A 17,208-nucleotide genomic window follows, 5' to 3' on the forward strand; every position below is an offset into this window, starting at 1 on the left:
GGGTCGCCCTCGGAGAAAATGGTCACATGGCTGGTGGCCCCGCCCCCTGATCTCCAGACAGAGGGGAGTTGAGATGGCCCTCTGTACTGCTTAGCGGCGCGGAGGGCAATCTAAACTCCCCTCTGGCTGGAGATCAGGGGGCGGGGCCACCAGCCATGTGACCATTTTCAAGAGGTGCCGGAACTCCGTTCCACCGCGTTCCAGCTGAAAAAAAGCCCTGCATCTAGTCCAGCACTGCACAATATAGGAGATTCAGAGCTATTCCCCTACCACTGATCCATGCGCAATGGCCTGGAGGAAAATTCCTTCCTGACCCCAAAGCAGCAATCAGCATAACGCTGGGCATGTAATCAAGGGCCACGAGAGCCTGGCACTAGCTTGTCTATTCATGCCCTCCCTCTCCCAATCTGCATTCATTCATATTAGCCACAAAATCATCCTTGCTGCCAGGTGGCCATCTAGCATCTTTTTATAAGCACAGTGTTTAATGCTGGGTGCAGAATTTAGCTCAGAGTTTACTTTGTATCCCCTTGCCCACACTATTTCCTCTTTCCCTCCTCCTGGCAGCCTCCACATACTCACCTTTTCCTACACCCTTCTCTCCTTCAAACCCACTAAACAATACTAGTATCCAGGGCTTTTTTTTCAGCTGGAACGCGGTGGAACAGAGTTCCGGAACCGCTTGAACATGGTCACATGGCTGATGGCCCCGCCTCCTGATCTCCAGACAGAGGGGAGTTGAGATTGCCCTCCGCGCCTCTGGAGCGGCGCGGAGGGCCATCTCAACTCCCCTCTGTCTGGAGATCAGGGGGTGGGGCCACAAGCCATGTGACCATTTTCTCCAAGGGCAGCGCACTGAGTTCTACCACCTCTTTTCCCAGAAAAAAAGCCCTGCTAGTATCTGCCCCACATCTTAATCTATATGTCTCCGTTTACTTCATTTATGTACTACCTGTTCCTTTTCTTCAAAACCTCACAGAAACTTCGTTCTTTTTTTATATAGCACTACCACTGCAATGACACTTTACAGGGAATACATAATTGGATAGAGAATGGAAATTCATTGGCTATCAAAAGGACCTTTAATCAACTGATAGCAGAAGAAAAAAAAAGGTTAGGACTTGAATTTTTAAAATGAAAGGTGTTCAATCTAAGATGATGAAGGAGGGCCCAAAGGAGCTGTGACGGAAACCTTCCCATCCCAACTTGAATATAAGCCCTGATGGGACCTGAAAGATCGTCATGACCAATCCGCTGCTCCCAGCCAGCATAGAAGTAGTGACTGTACTCACCCTCCTCTATCAGGAACGGGCACACTGCCAATATGGCACTTTCTCTTTTTTGATCAACTGATCTTTCTTACTAAATGTGCCTTTTGAGGCCAGACAAGAAGCCTGTGCTTCCTTTTTACACAGACAATTCCTTATTCATACACAGCATGACAGCCTTGAGGACGTTCCCTCAACCTTACCCTAACAGCTTGGGGGATTTCAGACGGAAGCACCGATTTGGGCAGGCTGATCCATTAAAATCTGACAGTGCACCAGCAGCCGCACCATCTGGTGCGAAACGAAGGAGCACGACCCCTGAGGTCACGCACACTGGCTCGGAGCACTCTGGATCTAGGTGGCTGGATAAAAGTTAGGGATAACTTCCGCCTACAATAGTAAAAACAGTTTATTCAATAGGATTCCCCCCCTCCACCCCACAAAAGGTTTCAGTTGGGCAGCAGGGACAGAAGATGCTAGCCTGAGACCCCATTTCTTGGTGCTGAGAGCATCTCAAAGGACTTCAGTGGCCTGTGCTGGCTTTCTAGATGTGATTCTATAGAGTAGTGATTCTGAAGAAAGGGGGGGGACGTCTTGTCTACTGCAGTGGTCACTAATCTGTGGGTCAAAAATCTCCTGCTGGGTTGTGACTTGAGCCCCTATAGAGCAGTCCTTTTTTCCTTGACAATTGGAAGGACCTGCTGCGGAGAGGGCAAAGATGCCACGCTTCTTGCCTCTCTGGGCATGCACATGGCAAAGAATAGCAAGCGTACGACTTCCTGTCACGTGCTTGCAGTTTAGCAGGTGCAAGGTCTAGAAATGCTGAAGACCACTGCATGCCCCTCAACTGTCATCCATTTGATCATACAGTTGAAGCAACAGAAACAAGTGGAGGCTGCCGGCATTCCTGTAAACACCAGCATAACTCTGGCAACCACAGCTGCACATGCAGTGCGGTCTCATGTTCCATGACGCAATCAAGCTCGTGCGATCTTTCCTTACCTATGGATCTTTTTCTTCTTGAAAAAATAAACGAAGAGGTGAAGGCCCCACACAGATGCCACGTATTCACCCTGTTAGAAGCAAAGCACGGTTTAATGTTTAGCATTCGTCTGATTAAGTGTGTGATGATTTTGAGTGTATCTTTAAATGCTTGGTGTGGTTCAGATGAAGTTTGGGGGTGAAAGAGAGGGATGAATGAGCGGGTGAGATGATTGGTTTATGGCTGAGAGTGTGGGTGGAGTGAAGGCAGTTTTAGACTAAGAGTGGAGAGAAAAGATTCAGCCAGGGCAAGAGAGGCCAGCTGGGTGCCACCTGAGAGTGTCCATGTAATTTTGAGAGAAAGGCAACCTGTGTAGAAGGCTGAACTGTGTGTCTGTCTCTGAAACTATATATTCATTCTATTTGAAACAGGCAAACTGTGTGTGAAGCCTGAGAGAAGATCTATGCTACTATGTCTATGAAAGGAAACTTAAAAGAACTAATAACACTCTCTGAAACCATCAAGCTTAAGAAAAAATATGAAGCCGATACGCTTCTTATAAAAATAAAAGTTTACTTTGTTTTTTTTAATATCCCAGGGTATCTGTCATTCCTATATCCCATTTGTATCCTCAGGGCCACATAGAACAACTAAGGAGCCAGACGCTTGGGCACATTACTAAAGGAGAAATTTAAATAAAATATCTTGGTGGTAGCATTCCTGGTGGTAGCAATCTACCCAGAAGGTGTAAAAGAAAGATTAAAAGCAAAATCTATCCAAGATAAAGAGAGGGTCGTAACAAAGTGCCTTTCTCAAAACAAGTTGGGATAATGAAGAGGGACAGAGAATTGTTTTGCAAATCAGCTCATGTTTTATATCACACACACTATTTACACAGACTCAATTAGTTTTGTGTGCGTGTGTGTGCTGGAAATGTCATCAACAGCAAACTTAGAGGACTGTTTAATAACAAAGAGGCTCCAAAGTCAGGATCTGCCAAATTGTATTAATATAAATTTCAGTGATCACTGGACAACAACCCCAACTCCCACACCAACATCCCCAAACATGAGCTGGACAGAAAGCTGAATTTTACATATAAGGAGGCAGAGCAAAGATACATACAGATTGGGGTGGGGGGAGGAAAAGAAGAGAAAAAAGGGAATGCTGGCAGTTGTTTAAAAAGCACAAGCTCAAGCCGCTTTGGACACACAGAACTATTGATGTGACTTTGTTTTCTACTCAGGGCAAAATTCTGCATTACCCAAGAAAAGAGAGAGGAGAGTATACTTCCACAACAACCTAGTACACAACAAGAAGAAGGAAGTATGCCAAAAATTTGTATATTGCAGTACTACTATATATACAATCAATATATCCACAATGGTTTCAATTCAATTCAATGTAACTGCAATGTATCCAAAGTCCATGCAAAACGAGAGAATCAAGTCCCATGTATTGAAGGAACCTCAAGTTTTTCTCACAACGTCAGGCTGCAAACGGTGCCAATTAAAGCTAGTTGGTGGCGTCCAAAATCTGTGAAGTCAAGGGTGGCGACGAGCTATACCGGTCTAGTTCCTTTCGGCTCGTTTCAGACGCGGTCCTTCATCAGGCCACCAGTATCCTACAATTTATATTACAATCCATCAAAAAACAGCCCAGTAATGGCCGTCCCTGTAGTCCCGTTTGTCAGTCCATACTTACAGTTAATCAAGATATTTCATATCCAAACTCAAATAGCATACAGGTTCACATTCACAAGTCCCCGTATTGGATACAGGCGAACCAGGAGCCTTAAAGATCTTTTAGTACACTCGGACTTTATAAACCGAGTTAAACAAACCAACTTACCGCTCGGACATTTCCCTTGCGGCCACTGCAGTGTGTGTGCCCTCAGTACAGATCTTAGCACACTGAAGTTCCCTAAGCTACAGAATCCAATAAAACCTAGAGACTTCTCTACTTGCAATACAAATAATGTAGTGTATCTCCTACAATGTTGTTGTCCATTGTCATACGTAGGCTGCACCAGCCAGCCTGTGCGCCTACGCATCCAGGAACATCTATCAAGGGTTAAAACCCACAGTGAAGACACACCCCTTTATCAACACCTTCGGAGGAAACATGGAGGGGACAGAATGTTCAGATATTCCGTCCTGGAAGTAGTGAAGAGCCCTGGTTTTAACAAACGTATGCTCCTTCAAGCAGAGATAAGATGGATATTTAGGCTAGATACTATGTTCCCAGAGGGTCTGAACAATGCCATCGACTACTCGGTGTTCCTTTAAGTCTAATACGCGAATTTCAGAGGTGTATAAATAATTCCCTTCCTTCTATTATGAATAAAGCACTTTCGCCCTTGTCCCCGACTTCCTCTTTCCCCTTTCCCCCCCTCCCTTTTTTCCCCTCTCGCTTCCCAGTTCCCGTTTCCTTGGCGTTTTTCTCTTCCCCGTCTTTCTCCCCCTTCTCTTCCCCCCCCCTTTTCCGTTTTCCCCCTCGGTTTTTCTTTCTTTTTTCTTCACTTATTTTCCTTTCATGCTGTCTCTTTTTTTCTTTCCTTCCCCGTTCCCCCCCCTCCTCTCATTCCCCCCTTTCCTTCTCCCTCTTTCTCCTTCTTTTCACCCCCCCTTCCCCTTCCCCCCCTCCCTTCACCCAGACCCCTTCGTTAATTCTGTTAGATTCCTTTTTAGATATAAGTTATTTTGGAGTCAGTATTTTACAATATAGGAGTGCAACGGGGTACAATATAATGTATTTGGTACCTATATGTCTTTAAATGAACTAACTGTGTGTTAATTGGCAATTTGGCCTTTAGGCTTGTATTTAATTGATGATACACATGCCCCTCGCACCTAACTCGGAAGCTGGACTTGTGAATGTGAACCTGTATGCTATTTGAGTTTGGATATGAAATATCTTGATTAACTGTAAGTATGGACTGACAAACGGGACTACAGGGACGGCCATTACTGGGCTGTTTTTTGATAGATTGTAATATAAATTGTAGGATACTGGTGGCCTGATGAAGGACCGCGTCTGAAACGAGCCGAAAGGAACTAGACCGGTATAGCTCGTCGCCACCCTTGACTTCACAGATTTTGGACGCCACCAACTAGCTTTAATTGGCACCGTTTGCAGCCTGACGTTGTGAGAAAAACTTGAGGTTCCTTCAATACATGGGACAAAATTCTGCATTCACAAAGGGTCTCTAGATTTGTTTTCCCGAATAGCAACCATGACACCCCCATTGCATTTTATTCTGCCCTTTTCGCCCCAAGGAGACTCTTGGGGAGCTTTAATCTACTTTCAGAATTGAGGGAAGGGTCACAAACAGTCCAAAAAAAACAGGTTTCAGTCTCATCATCCAGCCCCCCTGCAAATAAAGAAAAAAATCCACAGGGCAAGCCCATCAAGTAGCTATTTAGGTTCTACTTTCAGACTTTTTTAAATAGCAGATGCTCAGGCAACTTTAAATATGACTCAAAGAGACCCAGGTGAAATACAATCAAAACGTTGTTGGGAAATATTGTTAGCATCATTAAAGATGTTTCCTGTGGTTGTTAGGATATCTAAAAGAAGATGCTGGAAAAGTGAAGAATCTGTCTACAGTTTATCGGCAACGGCAAGCGTCCTTGAAGTACAGGACTAGAAGCAAAAACTTGCTATCCCATAGTATGGGAGAAGTTCCAGTTTTTTGAAGGATGTTAATGTAGGGAATATTTTAAACAACATACAACTGTAGAATTACGTTAAATTAAATGAATTAACTAAGTTGTGGCAGGAGCCTGTCACGTATGATTTGGGAAAATATTAGAGGATTTGTTCCATTGTATGTATTATTTTTATTCTGCCTTTTCTTTATGGAGTTCAGGGTAGTGTGCACTATCCTACCCGCCTTTATTTAAGATTTGCTGCGAGGTAAGTTAGCCTATGAGAAAGCGAGCACACTAAATCTTTCTATATTGAATTGTAGGCCCCCGATCTGGATAGCCCAGGTGAGCCTGCTCTCGTCAGATCTCGGAAGCTAAGCAGGGTCGGCCTTGGTTAGTAATTGGATGGGAGACCCCCAACGAAGACCAGGGCTGCAGAGGCAGGCAAGAGCAAACCACTTCTCTTAGTCTCTTGCCATGAAAACCCCACCAGGGTTTGCCATAAGTCAGCTAGGACTTTAGGGCATTCTCCACCATTGAATTGTGGGTTTTTTCTTCTGGTGTTTTTTCCCCACAGGCTGCCCTTCTGTCTACCTCTTCTCTTGACCGCCTGAAGAGTTATGCTTAACAGGCACAGAGATATTTTTTGGCAATTCCACCTTCTGGATGCAGCTGGTGCCTGCCACACAGCTCCTAAGAGTCCCCCCAAACACCAGTTTTTTTTTTTTAGGGGGTGGCAAATTTGCAGTAGTCTATTCCATGACCATGCGCCATTTGCAGTTCTTTGGGATCCAACCCACTACATATCTAATATTTAGTACATATTGCATACAAATACGGAGAAAAAAGTATACTTCTCTTCCGAATGCAGTACACTTGGGTGACTCGCTGATGCCCTCCAAAACCAATTCCCACTCGCTGGCGTCCACTTCCTGACCAGGGGTCTTCGGCAGTTTCACTGAAACTAACTGGTATGACCCTAGTATAAGAAAGACTTTTGTTAATAAAATGATGCTGTGTGTTTTATTTACGTAATATTAGAAACACAAACACAGTAAACAGTGGTTGTATTCGAACAACAGGGAAGTGGGTTTCTAGCTTCTCCTGGAAGTACCCTAATCCTACAACATTATCATTCTGCCGGACACACTGGCTGGTTGGAGGTTAAAGACACACTCAAAATCATTACACACTTAATCAGACGAGTGTTAAGAACTGTGACCGCTGTTATGAGATCAATGTCAGAAACCATCTTTCCCCAGTAGTGTGACACAGATGGTCCATTCCCACACCTCGTTAGTAGAGCCAAGTTTCAGATTTCTGGGTAGAGTTCAGAATGCGCATCACTCCATGAAACACCCACAGGTTCTCACAGCTGTCTTTTAAATGCACGAGGATACAGGTCATATATCCAAACATGTCCTATTAGCTGTGTTTCGTCTGATATAGCATCTAATAGATGCCAATACATGCTATATGTGGCATCTAAATAGAATCATAAAATCACAGGGGAGGAGGGGAGGAAATTCACAACTGCCTCCCCCCCCCCACACCCCTCACTGCATCCAAAGAAGCATCTCAGCATTATTTTTTACTTTTGCCTCAATCAATTAACAGGGCACAACTAAAACTATATATTAGGGGTCAGATACTACCATTCCATGCACTAACATCAAAAGATCTTCCCCTACAGGAAAATTTCCCCCCCTCTTTCTCCCATTTGTTCTTGGCCTTTCCAGTATGACATACCCAGGGCACCATCATTTTATTCTCATGAAAAGTTAGCAAGGTAAGATTAATTTTGGAGACTTGCCCAGGGGGCCATTCACTGTGTAAAAAAAGGTAAGGTAAAGGTAGTCTCCTGTGCAAGCACCGAGTCATTACTGACCCATGGGGGGACGTCGCACCACAATGTTTTCTTGGCAGTCTTTTTATGGGGTGGTTTGCCATTGCCTTCCCCAGTCATCTACACTTTACCCCCAGGAATCTGGGTACTCATTTTACTGACCTCGGAAGGATGGAAGGCTGAGTCAACCTTGAGCCGGTTACCTGAACCTGGCTTCCACCAGGATCGAACTCAGGTCGTGAGCAGAGCTTGGGTTGCAATAGTGCAGGTTACCACTCTGCGCCACGGGGCTCTTAACATATATCATTTAGACATCATTCACTGTGTATGATGTCTAAACGATATATGCCAGTTAAAGGCACTGCAAAAATTGTAATTTGTTTAAATGCAAATAACAGCTGCGGTACAAACTGGAAGTTATGGACAGAAGCCTGTTTATGGGCCAGGCAAATGTTTCTGCTTAAGAACAATTGCCATACCTACTGAGACTAAGTTTGCACTGTAGAGGCATTGTGTATGTTCATTTCTACAGCAGTGCTTCTTGAGTTATGGTGCCCTGACCCCCTCAAATGTCAGCTATGTTACAGTGGCATATTTGAAGCAGTATCCCAAGATACGCAGAGCAACAGAGTAAATTTGCTGGTTATGAAGAATTCGTTAAGCAAAACTGCATTGATGGTTTAACTACCATACCTTTACAATGTGGATCAGCCTTTCTTTGCACAATGGTTTCAGTTTGATTGGGCTTAGTTGGGTAAATCTAAGCTTTTGCACTTGTGTGACATTTTGGACAGGTGTTCTAGAGTCCAAATGCTGTCACTGTACTGCTCCCTTAATACTCTTTGGTCAGGGCAGCATTTGACAGGGCAGGACTTTGGGTTTAAAACAGCAAAAAGTGACATGCCTGTCTGCACATACTATGCATTTTTCACCTGTAGAAATAGCTAGCTTATTTCATTTATGGCCACCCAAAACAGCTTACAACGTTCCCCTCCCTTCTGTTTTATTCTCACAACCTTGTGAGGTAGATTAGGCGGAAAGTATGTGACTGGCTCAAGGTCACCCAGCGAGCATCTACAGCACAGCACAGATATGAACCTGAATCTCCCATACTGGAGTCCAACACTCTTACTGCTATATTAAACTGCCTCACAAGTTTCCTATGGCAAAAGACTATCTTGTGTTAAAATATGTTACATAATCATAATCTGCTATCACACAATCCTCTTCACCTCCCTTTTCTTGCAAAGGGAAAAGAGAGAAACTATCACCAGATCACTTTTTTAAAGTGAAAGCGACCTTAACAGCACAAAATAGAAGAAGGCCTCATACCCAATCTTTCATCATTATCCTTCGGAATGATAACGAACGCTGAACCCTCAAAACTTGCAACTGCATAGAACGCAAAGAGTTTGGGCCCAACCACAAATGTCTGAAAGAGAACATACACACATAACATCGCTTAAGAGTAAACGTAAAATAAGGCTGAATGCCAACAAGCCAACTCTGCTGGAAAAAAACCTTCAGGTTTATAAAAAAAAAAGAACCAGCACCTGGGGCATTGGGATTGTATTGAGCACTCTTGCTAATTTATTTATAGCCTGCTTTATCAGTGATCAGGGCTTTTTTTTCTTGGAAAAGAGGTGGTGGAACTCAGTGGGTTGCCCTCGGAGAAAATGGTCACATGACTGGTGGCCCCGCCCCCTGATCTCCAGACAGAGGGGAGTTGAGATTGCCCTCTGTGGAGTTCCGGCACCGCTTAAAAATGGTCACATGGCTGGTGGCCCCGCCCCCTGATCTCCAGACAGAGGGCAGTTGAGATTGCCCTCCGCGCCGCTCAGGCTAAACTCCCCTCTGTCTGGAGATCAGGGGGCGGGGCCACCAGCCATGTGACCATTTTCAAGAGGTTCTGGAACTCCGTTCCCCCGCGTTCCCCCTGAAAAAAAGCCCTGTCAGTGATTATGTAAAACGTGCAGCTAAACTCAACTATTAAACCCTGACAACAAGTGCCAACCATTTTAAGCCTGATGCAGTATGTTACAGGCAGCTGGGTAAAGAAAGAGAGACCCCACACGAGTCTTGGCAACAAATTAAACATTGGAAGACCAAACCAAAAGGTAATGACAGCATATATTAAGTATCGAAAAGGGCCAATTTGGCCTTTTGTGCCCCCGTTGAATGCTGCAGCTCACATGTGCAAGAGCTGAAGATTTACCCACAGAATATTAGCCCTTATTTACAGTGTGCCCCCCCATCTTGCCATTATTATCTTTTATTGCAAACTGAAGGTTCTGAATTATGAATTATATGGAAAGAATCTATTGCTAACTACAAGACCACTGAGATTGCATTAACTCCGTGTAACTTTTCCAGTCGTTAACTAACCTTGATGAGAATTCCATCCAAAAAATCCCAGAGTTTAATGGCGCCATCTAGAGACCAAGAATAGAGCTGGGAAGGGGAATAAAGAAAACGTATAAAGCAATGCGAAAACTTCTATTTTGGGATTCAGAAAGCATTTTGATTCTCAGCATTGCTTATCACTGTCGCACCTGATAAACTTAGTAACGAACACATATTCTAGATCTTTGAAAACCGAACTGGCTCTTTTTTGCAATGGTTTATACACTGCACTCCCTGTGCAAAATAAAAAGAGCTTAATGCATTTAAAAACCTCATTACAATAAAAATCGGTAAAATAAAAATAAAACCCAACAAATGGAAAAATACAACCCCAAAGATTTCAAAAGGTCTCAACTCAGAGATACCACCTCCAGCTGACAGTAAAGAGCAAGAAATACTTTCTGGAAAAGTCACATTTTTACTTAAGTGTCAAAATGGTACTGGAAGAACAGAGTTCCACAACGGGATCACCATCTCAGAGAAAGTGCAACTCTGAAACTTTACAGTTTTTGTTTCTGCAATAGAAAGACAGAAGGCAGCACTCACCAGAGAATCTGAGTATATATTTGGAAATGATTCTCTTAAAGCTTGTATGCTTTAAAGGTTATCACCAGAAATTTGAACTGAGCCTGAAAACTCACAGTAATTCAGTGCAGCAGAGCCAGAATGGAAGCAACATTTGTGCTATGATCATACTTGGAGGTAGTCACTTAATCTATGCTTAAAGACAGTCAATCTAGGTAGCTAATCAGTTGTCCCACAAGATGAGAATAATTACTCCTATTTCCAACTTACTCTTTCCCCACAATTAGCCCTGAACTGTGCTGACAAGTGACATTTAAAACTTCTAAATTAAAAAAAGTAAAAATCTGATGTACACAGGAGTATGACAACCACTATTGAATGAATGAATGTATTTGCGGTCAGAGACCATTACAATGGCAATACATCCTAACAGTCAATAGAATAATTAATTCCAGCATGAAAGTGTAAAAGGACATCGAAAAATACATTTAGCATTTAAAATCTTAGAAGACACATTAAAATGTATATACTTCTCTAGGAACAGATGTGATTCTAACATTTAAAATACTGACATTAAAATAGTTAAAATCATAAAAAGAGCAGGACAACCATTATAGAAATTGTTATCAACCTGGAGATGATTTTGGGGATTCAACTGGACTCCAGTCACAAGGTTGCTGTGACCCTGTAGGACATGCAGACACTCCTCTGTAGCTGTACTGTAGACCTTCACGTAGTCACCTGAAGCACACAAAAGGTATCTGTAGACCAATGAAATAAAGGCAAAAAATCTTTAGTACTCCAGGCTGACAGAAGATACATTAGTGTGAATAACCCCCAAAGTTAGCTGGCAAACTTCAATCTTCAAACTATCTAACACTGAAAGTAAAGACGAGACTCTTTCCCGGTGTGTTTATTTTTCTGCTAAGAAGAGTTGTATTGCATAAAAGCTGCTTATCATTTCCATGTGACCCACGGAAGCGCATGCACCTCACAATCATAGGGCAGATGGAGGGGAAAGCTATGTCTTAGCTGGTGTCAAGGCCAGGACTGGAGGCAGGAAATTAGGTTTGAATTGTACTAATTACATGCACGTGAATTAAAATACACAAACATCTCCTTTGTTGTCTTCTGTAAATAACCACTGTAAACAACCATCTAGGGGCTAAAACCATTGCCTTAGAGGAATATATAATCTAATGTAAATCTAATCTGGGGATCACATAGATTCATGGAGAATAGGTGCATCAAAGGCTACTAACCAAGGTAACTAAAGAGAACCTCCATGTGCAGAGCTAATAAACCTCTGAATGCCACTGTTAGAGAGCAGTATCATAGGAATACCTTGAGCTCTATGTTCTGTTTGTTAACCTTCCAGGGCAACCTATTGTTTACTGCATGAAATAAGACACTCGGCAAGATGGGTCAGCAGCCATTGAGCAAGACTCTTCTTACAAAGCAAGAGAGAGGATTGGAAATGAAAGCACCTATTTCCATCTTTCTTTTATTGATACAGCGCTTTATTTATTTATTTATTCAATTTATATACCGCCCATCCCAGGGGCTCTGGGCCCCCCAGTGAGGACCCAAAGCATCTTACACCATTCTCTTCTTCTCCATTTTATCCTCACAGCAACCCTGTGTAGATGAGGCTGAGAATGTGACTGGGCCATGGTCACCCACCAAATTTCCAAGGCAGAGTGGGGATTCGAACCTGGGTCTCCCAGGTGTCAGTCTGACATTCTAATCACTTCGTCATAGGAACCATGAATTCCTGGCTGAAATTTATTTCATTTACATCCCACCTTTCTCTACAACGAGCCCCAAAGTGGCTCACATCATTCTCATCGCCTGTGTTTTATTTTCACAACCATCCAGTGAGGTAGGTTGTGGTGAGAGTGTGTGAGGGGCCCAAGTCATCAAGGAGCTTTCATGGCACAAAGGGGATTGAACCCGAGTCTCCCAGATCCTCACCCGACATTCTCATCACTGCACCAGACTTCATGTCTAACCCCAAAGGCTTTAAAACCCTTCATTTCGACAGGGGTGGAAAACAGCATCCACAAAGCAGACGGGAGAAAGAGTCCACGAAGAACGAGCGCATCCAACATAACAGCGCCATATCAGTAAAATCTTTATTTCCTTTCTACCCTGCTAGAAGTAGCTTACCCCGGCCTCCTCCTCTATTTTATCCTCACAACAGCCCTGCAAGGTAGGTTAGGTTGGGAGTGTGTGACTGGCCCAAGGTCACCCAGAGAGCTTCCAAGGCAGAGCGGAGATCTGAACTGGGGATCATACTTAGGGATTGATTATACTGAGTTCGGAGTGAAACAAAAGCCAGACACGCGAAGCCAAACCAGGCTTCACACGTGTACCCAAACCAGAGCCTGGGTAAGGGGGGGAAGCAGACACGTGTATCTTTCGAATCCAACCCATGAGGGCAGCCGGAGGCCGCCGCCCTCCTCCCAAGCGCCTCTGGGGGCTCCCAGCATTGTTCCCCCCCCCCCGCCACTCACTTGGCGTCGGCCGAGAAAACGGCGCGGCTCTGGCTGAGCGAACTGCCCCCGCAGCGCACCACACGCAGCCGCTCCTGCGCCACCATCTTCCCCTCAGCAGCCGGAAGCGCCACTCCAGCCAGGCACTTCCGCCAACTCGATAGACTTCTCTTCTTCGGCCGCAAACCACTCAAGCCAAAGAGACTCGGAGTCTGCGCTCAGAGTCTGTGGTAAACTTCCGGTTTACCTTCGAACTGCCTTCCCGCTCTATCTTCCATTGAGATGGCCATCCTAGTTTTATATGCGCTCATCCACCGAAAGACGCTTCGGATGCTCCCCTCTCGCTAGTTCTGCCCCTCAGCCCGCACGTCGAATGGAATGCGGACGTGGCGACTATTTCGCATTCTATAGAGCCACGGGCGGGGAAGGAGCACGTGATGAGCGGAGCTGGGCGGGGCTTGACAGCCTATATAAAAGAGGGAGCTGCGCCACGTTTTTGTTCTTTGGCGCGCGGGGGATTGGTGTGGGAGGGAGGGAGGGAGAAGAGGAAGGCCTCAATTTTTTAAAAAATAAAATAACTATTTTAATTAAATAGTTTTTGAATTGCATAATTAAGAAATTAATTTTTTAAAAAATAAGTTAAAAGAAGTGGAGGGGATCGTTATAAACCTGAATAGGGTGAAATGCATCTTACGTAGGTTCCTTCTGTAATTTCTGTATGATTGGGAATATCCAGGCATCTTGCTTTATTTAAAATTATTAGATGTGAGTTTAGAAAATATTTCATGAGTGTCTGAAGAACCAAGTCATCATAACCCCACATTCGATATAGTAATTTCTATTTCTGAAGTTAATAATATATTTGTTTTTACTTATTTCCTTTATAATTTTAAATTAAGTAATTAAAAAAATTAAATTAAAAATGAGATAAACCATGCTTGGTGCTGGTTTTAGTGGAGTGCAGAAAGGAGTGTGTGTGAGAGAAGTATTTATCAGGCTACATGGCACTTTCTGGGAGAGTTTATTTGTATGCTGCCATTTAAGCAGGTGGTCCCCAATGCTTTGGTAGAATTTCTTAGGTTTTTCCCCCCCTTCCTTGGACAAGCTTTTCCCCAACGTCTTAAAAATAACAAAAAATTCAGATGCAGAAAGTTCTCCGGAGATGGAGCTCATGGTAGATCCATCCCGCCTCATTATTTTTGGCCTTCATTTGAGTGAGAATAACAGAATTGTGCACAATCCTTTAATTTTTTAAAAAAGTTTTAAGTTTATACAGTACTAATTAATACTAATAAACAATACTAATTCCTTTTTCTCCAATATGCTTGTGTGAAGAATTTTTTTACAGCCAAAAGATAAAACAAAAAATTGGAAAGAGTTTAAAATACAAAACTAATTAAAGAATTATTAAGAGGTGACTTTGGAGTTTCTCTACGACAAATACAAATAAAATCACAAGCTTAACACTATAATTACAAAAATAAATCTTTATTATTCAATCCCACCCCCATTTATCAAATCCCCAAGTCTCATCAATTCATTTTTTTCTATTTCATGCAAAAAGTCTTTAAGGGGTTTCCAGGTAACAATAACAATTACTTCTTTGCTCTAATCAAAAAAGTAAATTTAGCCATATCTGCAAATTCCATCATCTTCACCCACCGTTGGATGGTGGTGTGGGTAGTGTTGAACTTTTCCAATTTTTTGCATACAAGTTTCCATGACTTTTCTAGCTGTCTCCATTTGTTTAAAAAGAAAAGAATCTAGTTTGATTTGAACATTCCGTATCTTAATACAGTTATTTTGAAACAACATGAGATTCATATTTGTCAGCGTCATACCCAGATACTTTATCTTCTTTTCAAGTTTAAAGCTAGTTTTATTCATCAATTCTGTTTGCTGTAGCCTTTTCATATTTTTGTTAGCATCTTAGTTTTCTGTTATTAATTTTAAAACACACTAATGCACCAAATTCTTTCAGTTTAATCATTAATAATTCAGTTCCCTTTAAAGGGTGCTCCAAGGACAAGTCATCTGCAAAGGCTCTTTGCCTGTAGGTCTCGTCTCAAATCTTTACTCCCTTAACCCTTTCATTGTTAATTATATCTCTGTTAATACTTCAAGAACTAACGTAAACGGGGGAATAGTGGACAACCTTGTCCTTTTTTGAATCCTTTGAAATACTACTGCCAGATGTTGGAGATGCTTTTTCCAGCCTTGTTAGTAATTTTATCAGTCAGCCTCTGGAATGTGGCTGGTGTGTTCCTTAGACCAAAAGCTAAGAGAGTGAACTCAAAGGGTCCCTCTCTAGTTACAAGGCAATTTTTTGTTGGTCTCTGGAATTCATAGCCTCTTACCAGTACCCTTTGGTCAAGTTTAAAGGGGAAGATGAAGTGGGCAGCCCAAATTGTTACTACCAACTCACCCACCTGTGGCATTGGATATACACCAGGAACATTTACTTTGTTCAACCTCCGCACTGATCCTGGCAGTGATAGCCGATTTTGGCACTAAAATAATAGCGGAGGCCCATGGACTTTCTGAACGTACTATTAGTCCAAGGTTTAGCATTTTGATTTCTTTTTCTATAAGGGTGGTATTCAAACTAGTTATCCTATACGAAGGAAGTGCAACAGGCCTTACTGGTGTGGCGAGCTGAACTTTACCAGGAAAATTAGAACGGATTGAAATCTTGCCAAGACGGCCTTAACCTGTTCTTGCTGGTCTTTTGCAAAGGATGAGGTTAGATTTACCTCATTCATAATACTTCTCTTGGTGATCTTTCTCCAACCCGATAAGTCAGTCTCAACTTTATTCCTGCTGTTGGTCATAAAGACCAAGTTACTCTGGTTATAATAAGGCTTTAGCATATTAACATGAAGTTTACTTTGCTCCCCTTCAGCATTTAAATTTACCATATAATTTACATTGCAAAACCTTACGCACCGCTTGAAAAAGGTCCTCCTCGTGCCTTTTCAAGTTTGTGTTTCCTGTGGGGCTTTAACACAAAGACTTGATCGCCACTCTTGAAGACTCTTTCTCCGGCTTTGCAGTTGTACCAGGTTTTCCGTTCCTCCTGTGCAAAATATATGTTGTTTGTAGCAGCTGCATGTAGTCCTTTTAGCTTCTCTTGAAGCTTCTGGAGATAGGTGATGTCATCTCAGCTCTCGATGTCCTTGTCACGTCTGTTGCCCACAGTTCCTCCATCTTCACTAGTTTTGCAATCAACCTATGTGTTTGCGTGTCGATTCTTTTCACGGGCCATCCAGCTCCTGGGAAGACAGCACACTTAATCTCGGATGGCTCTCCGCAGCGGCCTTGGGACGGTTCCTTCCTCTGCTCCCGCAGACTATGCCCAGCTGGTTGGGCACTGAGGGTGGGGGGCTTACAGGGAATGGCTGGAATTGTGTAGCAGGCATTCCTTACGTCATTCTCAACAAGTGCTCTGTGTACAGCCAGATGCTATTATTGCTTCTGCATATTCTATGGACATATGTACGCTATAATTTGCTTTCTCAATAAAAATCCTTGACTCAAGAGAACTTGGATTTCTTGCTGCAAGGGGGGAAGTCAGATTCCATGTATCCTGTTTTCCATAGACTGACAGTCCTCTCTGCCCATCCAAGTTTCAAGATGCTCATAGGTCCTCTTGCGTAATGTCAGAAGAGGAGGACTGAACCCAGAACTCTGAATCTGAAGACTAAACGCTGGCATCTGGTCCCAGTCATTGGGATGCTTGGCAGCATACGTCTTTAGCATGTGGTTCAGTGTGCTGTTGAACCATTCATTAAGATTATTAGCTTGTGGGTGATACACTGACATCATGATGTGCTTTATGCCACGAGCCTGCAACAGTTCTTAAATGACCTGAGATAGAAAGGTGGTTCCTAAATCAGTGAGAATCTCATGTGGAAAACCTAATCTTGCAAAAACTGAAAGTAAAGCACCTGCAACTGTTTTTGCCTCAATGTCTCTCAAAGGCATTGCTTCTGGATACTTGGTAGCAAAATCCACAATCCACTGAGGTGGTGGGGGAGGA

General features: G+C 43.1%; 1 protein-coding gene across 1 annotated transcript in view; it reads right to left on the reverse strand.

Annotated features, from left to right (window-relative positions):
- WDR75 (WD repeat domain 75) overlaps nucleotides 1-13,277 on the reverse strand; it is a 41,920-nt gene extending 28,643 nt beyond the window's left edge. The window contains exons 1-6 of the mRNA XM_054972325.1: nucleotides 13,191-13,277; nucleotides 11,306-11,435; nucleotides 10,132-10,197; nucleotides 9,079-9,178; nucleotides 6,755-6,879; nucleotides 2,271-2,341 (exon numbers count right to left, since the gene is read on the reverse strand). Coding sequence (XP_054828300.1) covers nucleotides 2,271-2,341; nucleotides 6,755-6,879; nucleotides 9,079-9,178; nucleotides 10,132-10,197; nucleotides 11,306-11,435; nucleotides 13,191-13,276 — 578 coding nt within the window. The 5' untranslated portion in view covers nucleotide 13,277. The remainder of the gene's footprint in view (nucleotides 1-2,270; nucleotides 2,342-6,754; nucleotides 6,880-9,078; nucleotides 9,179-10,131; nucleotides 10,198-11,305; nucleotides 11,436-13,190) is intronic.
- Nucleotides 13,278-17,208: the final 3,931 nt, after the last annotated feature.

The sequence above is a fragment of the Eublepharis macularius genome, chromosome 2 (genome assembly GCF_028583425.1).
Source record: "Eublepharis macularius isolate TG4126 chromosome 2, MPM_Emac_v1.0, whole genome shotgun sequence".
Taxonomy (NCBI): Eukaryota; Metazoa; Chordata; class Lepidosauria; order Squamata; family Eublepharidae; genus Eublepharis; species Eublepharis macularius.